The 9,848-nt window shown below is 39.7% G+C and overlaps 1 protein-coding gene across 1 annotated transcript in view; it reads right to left on the bottom strand.

Annotated features, from left to right (window-relative positions):
• Window positions 1–367: 367 nt before the first annotated feature.
• The window catches only part of Sdad1 (SDA1 domain containing 1), a 56,812-nt gene continuing 47,331 nt past the window's right edge, over window positions 368–9,848 (bottom strand). Inside the window, exons 14-20 of the mRNA XM_004647434.2 lie at window positions 9,571–9,647; window positions 8,833–8,956; window positions 7,929–8,023; window positions 7,497–7,687; window positions 7,319–7,403; window positions 5,541–5,702; window positions 368–1,827 (exon numbers count right to left, since the gene is read on the bottom strand). Of these exons, the coding sequence (XP_004647491.1) occupies window positions 1,780–1,827; window positions 5,541–5,702; window positions 7,319–7,403; window positions 7,497–7,687; window positions 7,929–8,023; window positions 8,833–8,956; window positions 9,571–9,647 (782 nt within the window). The 3' untranslated portion in view covers window positions 368–1,779. The remainder of the gene's footprint in view (window positions 1,828–5,540; window positions 5,703–7,318; window positions 7,404–7,496; window positions 7,688–7,928; window positions 8,024–8,832; window positions 8,957–9,570; window positions 9,648–9,848) is intronic.

Raw genomic sequence — 9,848 nt, 5'->3', positions numbered from 1 at the left:
CAAGGTTAAAACCATCCTATATCTTAACTTTTGCTGGTTTTACTCAACCCATGAGAATCTGGTCTTCAAATTAACAGAAAAATTCTCAAGATTTATAAAACTACAAAAGGATTTAGAAAAAAATAAAAGACTATAGGAGGCTGACACAGTGGATCATAAATTCAAGCCCAGACTGAGTCACTCAGTAAAACCTAGTCTAAAACAGTCTCAAAAAAAAAAGGGAGGGCTGAGGAAATGGCTCAGTGGAATAAGCGCTTTCCTGGCAAGTGTAAGGACCTGAGTTCACTCCCTGGTTCTGCCAAAAAAAAAAACAAACAAACAAACAAACAAAAAAAAAAAAAGACAGGAAAAAAAAAAAGCAAAGGAATGTAGTTCAGTGGAAAAGCCCTGGGTTCCTGCGTTCTCTGGTGGAGTCAGAATAAAGAAAAGACTTTGGCTTTTTGGAGTCCATGTGACGTGGAGATACCCATGCAGAGGATGAAGCTTCTGGGCACTCCAGCAAAGGCGTGCACAGCAAAGTTCCTTGCCCCCACCTATTATGCTGTCTCCAATTTTACTCACTTTCTAGATCCAGACACATGAGGTGACATCCAGTTCAAGCATGAAGAGGAAGGAAGAAGAAATAGTTTCAGGTCTGAAATATACAAACCTGCCCTGGGCACTTCCTGTGAAGCAATCAAGTGGCTGCGGTCTGAATCTGACAGTTTAATACCCTAACAGTGATGTAGGGTATCAATGAAGTTTCATTTAAATAAAGATGAAACTGAACTCTAAGCAAACAGAAGAAAATGCAAAGAGAAAAAAAAGTGATTTCAGAAGCTGTTTTTTAATTCTGAAGGGCAAGAAAATACCCTTTAATATTTTAATCTAACACAAGATTAAAAAATCTGGGGCAAAAGGCACCAAATTACTTCTAAATATAATAACTACACATAAAGAGAAAATCCCCCAAAACCCACTCAGGCATGCCTGGCAAACAACACACACTATTGTACATACAAGAGGATCCTGGACTTCAGAAATCTTTTACTAGGTACAAAGCAAACAATGGGATAAAAATATTACACAGAGAGAAGGGAGTCTGAGGAATAAATATAAAAATGTAAACAGCTTAATGATGAACAGACTTTTCAAACTGTTTATACCTAAGGCAATTTTAGAAATGAAATCTTACCCAAAAAGTGTTTATACAGCATGGAAAAAAAAAAAAATTGAAATAATTTAGATTCAAAGAGCTAACTTATCTATGCAAAATCTGTACAGCCGGGACCTGTTTTCAGCAGGTAAGCCTATTTACAAGTAAGAATCTCTTACTCTTGTAACGCGGTCCTGTTTTAATAGAATAGCTAACTCACATTCTTGCAGAGTTAGTCTGTAAGGCCTCAGTGCTCCCCTAGGGACTCCAGGTGGACCTACGTCTACCAGAGAACTATTTACACTGCCCTGTGTACACACATGTATATACCCCCTCCCCCATGAAAGTCTTGAATGATTATAGCTCATTCAATTTTATATCTACAGTGACAATTGAGTAGGCACTTCATGTTAAAATGCATGAATGTTAAAATAAAATTATTTTATACCACTGTTCATGTGTGAAAGATTGCCACCTCTACCCATTCCACTAATAACACACAACTGCTACCAAATTTAGTGTGTTTTTCCATAATATAGCGCTTTGGGGACTTTTTAATGTACATAAATATCCTCCATTTACTAATTTTCAGAATAACTGCTCAAATTTAGCATTCTCCATGCAATGGAAAACTTGCTTGGAAGTTACTTTATTCTTTTCCTCTTTTTCAAAAGTGCATCTCGTAGGGCCAGCTGGAAGAAAAACAAAAAGCATTTATATATAACAACTTTCAAGTACCTCCACATACCAATTTGGTTATAAATAAGCTTATCAAAAAAGGAACCAATAAACCATCCTGAAAAGCTGTAACTTGTGAAACACATCCTAAAGATCACATGCCTATCTGGGGCAGAGGTTGCTGCGCTTCTGGGAAATGTGCAAAGCTCTCCACAGCTGTGTGAGGTCATGGGCACAAATCTCCATATAGCAGCAGTTCCAGAAAGCAGGAATCAGCATGTCACCCACCTCCAGAGAGAACATATGGCACCTCTGGTCTATGTTTTGAAGTTGTGGATGGGACACTGTCTAAATTAAAACCAACAAAACAGTAGATCTTTTTCACAATACTTTTCTAAGATTAGATATATTCCACTAAACAGGGCACATATGTATAGACCATTTAAAGAGCTTAGATGGCATTTGGCACTTGTGCAGATTTAAGGTAACTCCTACAATGCACAACTGGAAGCAGAGAAAAATAATCTCTTATATGCTAATTTTCAAGTGTGCTTGTTTACTGAAGTAAATGAACTAAAAATATGTACAATAAATAAATGCTATCATCCTTATGATGGCTCAGATATGAAGATACTAACATTGAATCAAAATAAAATATTTAGCTAATACAAGTTTTTAATTTTTAATATGTGGGCTGGGGATAAACTCAGCGGTATAAGTGCCTGCCTGACAAACACAAGGTCCCAAGCTCAATCTTTGGCATTGAAAAAAAAAAAAAAAAATGTAATATGTGTATCTTGTTTTTAAAGTATCCAAGATGAAATAAAAACAGTGAATTATTTAATTCTAATTAATTCTCAATCCAGCCTTTCATCTCCTATAGTCCTTCTCTAACTAAAGGAGTAAGGTTGCTTACACAGGGTAGAATATGAAGGTAAAGAATGTAAGATCTAGAGAAAAAGATAATTTAAAGACCAATGTTTGAAGAAAGCCAATCACATTCCTTATAAAAGCATTATCTGCCTCCAGAGAAAATACACAGTAGCACTCCAGTGAACATGGGTGTAATATTTGGGAGTTGTGAGTGGAACATGTTGTCCAGATTAAAACCAACAGAAAAGGAGATCTTCTTTCCAAATTGTCTTCTCCAAGATCAGATATATTTCACTAAATATGACAATACAGACCACTTAAAGATTTTTAAATCTTCACAAAATAATCAGGAAATTATCAATAAACCTAAATTTTAAAAAAAGTAATCAAGGCTAATATAAGTGAATGATGAATACTATTCCATTAATTTCAAGTACCTTCCTACCTTAAAAAACTGCTAGCTTCTGAATCTTTTTTTTTTTTAATTTTATTTATTTATGTGTGTGGGGGGGTGACCTCAGCAGCCCACCAGGGGGCACGGCTGGCCAGCAGGTGGTGCTGGGGGATTGAACCGCGGTCCCTGTGCTTTGCTAAGCTTGTTCTAAGTAGGTGCTTTAGACCACTGAGCCATCTCACCAGCCACTAGCTTCTGAATCTTAATGAGGTATTTGTAACTTTTTGCTTTGTTAAACAGTTTAAGTAGAAACAGCCTAACTCTAAATCTAAATGTCCAATTGCTTCTCGGCCTTTTGGCTAAGACCAAGTGTAAATCTAAATGTCCAACCTTTTTGGATCTTTGATTCCTTTGCTTTAGCTTATGCCTGAATCTTGGTTGTCTTTGTAGATCAGCAAAATAGTTAGGATACTTAAGGTATAAGTCCATAAATTTCTTTTAACTTAATCTCATTTTTTTTCCATAATTTTATTGAGAGACAAATAGCAATGAGACAGTTTCAAATCAAATTGGTAGGACAGTTTCAATAATTAACACATTGCATACTCTCTTCCTAGTGGTTATTTGCTGTACAAGATGCAGACATGATATCCTATTTACAAACACTATTACAACAAATCCCTCTATTCATTAAGAGAATGTAACTATCTATTCTAACCATTCTGAATACACAGATACAAAATGGACATTCATCTGCACCCCCTTTTTTGTTTAGTTCCGTCATTTGAATATTATAGGTATGTTAACTCAGCAAAATATTCTAAAAGAATCCAGTAGTCCATAATAGTATTGAGTCTTCTGCTTGAATGGCAGTGTCAGAAATTGTTGACCTGAGTCCCGTACAGCTCAACCTAACAGCATGGCTTTACTTTTTATACTTCGTTTTTATACTTTTCTGCTGGATGGTTAAGACCAAGATAAAGCAAGACCTATGCAACAAGAGTTGTAGCTTTTGGGTCTGAGAAGGTCAGTGAAATCCCCTCAGGATTTATCCTGAGATCCTGTACCTGAGACTGTAGAACCTTTGTCAGTGTCAGCCATGTGGATGAGTCATGGCCACTGCTTGGCCAATGTGCTCTCTGTGAAAGCCTGAGAGAATGTTTTCTCTCCATGTGTGACTAAGGAGTTATTACTTAGACTCATCAGTATCTTATGTTCATCAGTAGTATAAGTGCTTTACTCACAGTACCTCCTGATGTATACTAACTGAACGAGTTAATGAAACATTCTGGAATTGTTAAGCCACATGGTAAGAACTATGTACCTTAGTTAATGTTGGTGATATGGATTTAATTCTGCTTGTTAATCTCTCTAACAAAACTCAGGCCATTCTCAAACTCTGCATTGCCCCTCCCCCTTCAAGTGCCACCAACTGCACATAAGACACAGGTATATCCTCCCACCTCTTCTTTTATCTTCCTAAAGGTTCCACCACAAGAGCCTCTCTTCCTCCATCATATGCATTACTGTCCTCTCCTAGTTATCCAAAGTCACCTCCTCTTCCAGCCACAAAAGATCCTATTACTATAGACAGTAAAATGACACCAAGGGGGAGAGGAGATATGAAGTATGATCCTTCTTTCCTTGAAGCCCCTGGGGACTCTGAAGAATGCTGTGGAGTTGTGCTGTTCATCTGGGAAGCCACTAATGGCACACGGCTAAGGAGCACTCGGAAATGTGGCTGTACTTGCTTTGGCAACATATAATATACTAAAATTGGAATAAGGCGAGATTAGCATGAAACTTCCTCCTGCAGGTTTGCCTTCAACAAACTATTTAGGGACACTGCTTCAGAAAACAGGACTGTGTCACCAAGGAGCTGATTTCCTGGAGCTCCTTCACAATGACATTTGGGGACATGCCGGTATACTTCCAGGAGGAGATAAACTATTTAGTTTTCTAGAATGAAATAAATAAAATCACCTGTATAGCATAAGTACAAAGACCATGAAAGGGCAAAATGAAATCCCACAGGTCTGTTAACATCACAGCTTTTTGCAAAGTCCACATATATAATTCTTTGTCTCCCTGCTTCCCTGAAATTGTTTCTCAGACAGTACCACACAAACTGATTACTTTTAGAAAAGTACTAGACAGAAAATTATTAATATCAATGAAATCTCACTGATCACATGACAGAGAATTTTAGCATGTAAACAGACCTCAGGGGTGACCTAACTGTGTCCCTTCACTCACGTAGGTGAAAAATATGGTAAGCCCCTCCGGTCACACAGCTGAGTCCCAACAAATTCAGGTCAGGCATTTACTTGCCCTCTCAGCTTCTCTCCATGCTCTCCTGAATCCCAAGTGCATGGTCTTCAGAAGCTACAACCAATCAAGCCTAAGCAGTTCTGCAACTACAGACCTGTTCCTGCCAGCTGGGCTGCAAGTCACACTCACCTGTTTCTCTCGGAAGGACCGCTTGGTTTTGGACCGAACATTCTGGCTGTATCGCATCATCATAAAGTTCTTCTGTTTTTTCTTCTCTTTATTTGTGGAACTGGAAAATGGATTCATTTTGCTTTTCTTCCTCACAAATTCTTTTCGGTCTGTCTTTCCAGCCTACCAGCACAAAAAGATTCATGTTTTTCCTTAATAGTACATACTTTCCAAGTTACTGGATCAATATAAATGCAAGCTGTATGCCAGGCACTTTACTGCATACCATGGACACAGCATGGATGGAATATAGTCCTGGGTCCCAGGACTCATCCAACAAAGAAATGGCACCAAGTATCCTAATACAGGAGGGGCAGCTCTATGGAAGATCAGTGTTTGGGATGGTGAGGGAGGAGAATTATGAGTTCAAGGCCAGTCTGGGCTAACAGTGAGACCCTCATCTCAGAAAAAGAGACAGACGGACAGACAGATAAGTAGGTAGACAGGCAGACAGAGACACAGACAAGAGAGTAGAGAGGAGGGGGAGGGGAAGAAGCTCAGTGGAACAAAAGACTCTAACTTAGCTTGGCGCAGTGAGAGGATGTTTGCAGAAAGGGAGCCACAGAAGCTGTTTTTTTCAGATGTAGGCATTCATGGTGGGGGAAAGGAGAGCTTTGCAGGAGGTAGCACACTTCAGTGGTGTAGAGAAGAAAGAAGGTAGGTTTCTGAACTCATCTCAATAAGCTTAGTATAAACAGAATGCTGTAATCCTGCCATTTGGGAGACTGAGGCAGGAGGCTCACTTCAAGTTTGAGGCCTGCCTGGGTGATATATAAAGTGAATTTAAGGCCAGCCTGAACTGCATAGTGAAATCCTATCTCAAAAAGAGAAAAACAAAATGCAGGATAAGAAGGAACTAGTGTGGGATGGTACCTAACACAAGGTGGAGAAACTGAGGCTGGAAATGCAGGCAAGATACAGCATCCACAGGGCCAGCACAGGCCAGTGGCCAACATGACTGGCTCCAGCTTTTCAGTGATCACTGTACAGTTGATTCTTTTCCTATTAGCTTTGAAAATGGACTAAGCTTTTTGATATCATCAACATGGAAACAGTCTTCCTGTGTTTTAAATTTTGTTTTGCAGAGATTACATGTCTATATACTGTTGCCAAAACTTATTTAACTCAAGTTAACACCTGTGCATTTTATTCTACATTAATTATATCCTTATTTAAATTATAAAAATGCCACTGTAAGCCAGATGTGGTACTGTATATCTATAAACAAAGCACTCTTGACAGGCTGAGGCAAGAGGATTACAAATTTCATCCCAGCTAGCCTGGAGAACTCTGGAACTTAGGAAGATTCCTGTCTTAAAATAAAAATAATTTTTAAAAATGAGTTAGGGGGCCGGCTAAATAGCTCAGCGGATTAAAGTGTCTGCAAGCAGGTGCAGGGGCTGAGGATTGGATGCCCAGGCCTGCCATGCTAACCCCACCTTCAGGGCACACTGAGACAGCAACTGAGACTGGGCGCGCTGGTATACGCCTGTAGTCTCAGCTCTTGGGAGGCCGTAAGCAGACAGATCACTACGGGTCTGAATTACAGTAGTGAGACCCTGAACACCCTGTAGACTCTTCCCTAAAAAACACAAAAAAATTAAAAAATAAAAGAGCTAGGGATACAGCTCAGTGTAAAGGTCTTACATTCAATCCTCAGTGGGACCAAAAAAATTTAAAAAGCCATTTTATAGCTAGTCAGATTCTAGATTATATTTCATTTTATTTGCCTGGCTCACCATTGCAGTTGCTAGTCGTGTCTCCTTGTCAGACTTTGGTTTTTTATGAAGGCGCTCAATGTCCCGAAGAGACAACAATTCACCCCTAGAGTGAGAGAAAAATAAAATGTTGAGAAAGAGTACAATTCCTTCCCCCAATGGTTTCATTAGACTGACAAGTGGTGCTATGCTACCTTACCTGGGCTCTTCATCACTATCTATTTCAATATATTTCCTCTTTTGGGCCTTCCCTGGGGCTGCAGCGAGCTCTTTCCTCATTTGAGCCATACGGATTTTCTGGAAGTCTTCTTGAGTCAAGACCCGACTGGTGCTGATGGCTGCAGCCCTGGCCTTCCGCTCCTCCGTGGCCATGCTGCTCAGCTTCTGGGACTGTACAGCACACATGGGCTCAGGGCTGCCCGGTGTGGGGGCTCTGGGCCATACTATGCTGGTCTCCAACAAGGCCCAGCATAAGACAAGTCTTGATGAAGATCATAGGGATGTACTAGTACAGAATTTTTTGGGGGGAGCGGGGTACCAGGGATTAAACTCAGGACACTGCACTTGTCAGGCAGGCATTTATTTTACTGAGCTATCTCCCTGGTCCTGGTACAGAAATTGTAAGACTTACGATCTCTTGCTGTTCTTCATCAGAAGAGTGGTGTACATCGACCCATTCACCATCAGCCTCCTCCTCTTCACTGAGACTGGTACTTTCCCACCCATCTGTGTGAGAAAAAATTTGCTAAGAGATCCACCATTCTTTGTTGTGTATGTTCAGCGAGATGAGTAAAATCAAGCAATGGAAAAGGTATTGAACCCTGAAAAGACACTCCATTCCAGGAATTGAGGAGTATTTGTTGTGAAATAAGCCACCTCAATTCAGCTAACTCAAGGAGTGGGGATTAAATATTAGGTATGTATCATAAGCCTAACCTTATAATCACTTCCTTTAACCCTCACAGCTCAACAGAATAAGGATAGACTCCAGAGGAAAGTCCCAAAACCAGAAACTGCAGCCCATGCTGAAATTATTCATATCATGCCTGACTCTACAGTTCATGTTCTTTTCACTGAACTAACTATATCCATCATAACTGGACTTGATCATTTAGCTTGAGCATACAGCAAATATCTGACCTGTCTAAATATAGTGATATACGAAACTGGTTTCCATTATTCAGAAAACCAAGGTAGCAAATTTTGGAGGTGAAAAAACCTTGCAGATGCCCAATAAGGTGGCCTCAATGACCTGTAGTGTACCAGCTCTTTGGTCTGGCATATATACAAACACTCACAATAATGTCCCCAACTCACTCTCCAGTCTCCTATCTTGCCATGCAATCTTGAATAATGGTAAGGCAAAAAAGAACCTTCAGGGACTAAGGTGCAGCTCCATGGTGGATGAACATGTGAGCATGCACAGGTCCTGGCTTCATCCCCAGCACCAGTATGACAGGAAAGAGGACAGTAGGAGAGAAGAGGGGGTAAGAGGGAGAAAGAAAAGGAGAGGGGAGGGAAGGAGGGAGATGAACCTTCATTTTCAGCATCCTCTTCTTTCTCAACTTCCAAAACCTCTGCTCCTGGAATGTAATCTTTAGCATCTAATTCACCATATTCTTGTACTCTAGCTTCCACAGAAGCTTCTGTAGGTTTGCCCTAAAGCAGAAGAAACTTTATAATAAGGTACTCAGATTGTAAAACACAAATCACGAAACATATGAGGCAGGAGTATGAATTTAGAATGTAGTACTATAAAAAATGGAGGTAACCAAGTGACAAAACAATTTCTTACTTTTGTCTCAGGACAAAGTAAACACCCCAGAGCCAGAATGTTGCCCACTACTTTCTCATCCTCTTCTAATCCAAATTAATATACTGGCAGTTAGTAAAGAAAATCGTTATTTTTCAGGTCTCCAAAGTACCATCTATCTTTCTGTTATATACACATGTCCCTCATTCCTTGGAATAGGTGCTGCCTGGTTGGGGAGAGGCCTTCAATCCGAGCAAAATCTACTGACTGAAATTGGAGATTCAAGCTTTCAAGTTTAATCAGTCTCATAAGATTCAGTTATGGTCATAGAACACATTGCAACTATAAATATGTAAGCCATGGTATCCATTCAATTATATTCTAAACATAAATAAAATCGTAAGCACTATCAGTACTTATAAGAAAAACAACACAAATACTAAAGTTCAAATTGTAGAAAGTTACTCTCACATTCTGAGATCATATAATCTTTAGCTCAACAGCAGCAGGCTTCACCCACCCGGAATTTCTTCTGTAACATCTGAGGATTCAGTGTCCGGAAGAGCTGGATCAAAGTTCTAGCAGACATCATTACATCTACAAAATAATACCTTCAACTAGAAATTCTGGAGCAAAGAGCACAATGAGGTAAAAATGAGTCACACTGTACTCTCTGGCCTACAGAAAATAACATACAACTTACTCTTATCTTTGTGTGTCTTATACTGAGCCAGGTCTTGGAGAAGTTCCTCAGTCATGGCTAGAGGACATCGAGCTGTTATCTCCTTTATAGCATTG

The sequence above is a fragment of the Octodon degus genome, unplaced genomic scaffold (genome assembly GCF_000260255.1).
Source record: "Octodon degus isolate 3935 unplaced genomic scaffold, OctDeg1.0 scaffold00305, whole genome shotgun sequence".
NCBI lineage: Eukaryota > Metazoa > Chordata > Mammalia > Rodentia > Octodontidae > Octodon > Octodon degus.
Note: the sequence above shows the minus strand (reverse complement) of the source record. Positions and strands in the feature narration are given on the sequence as shown.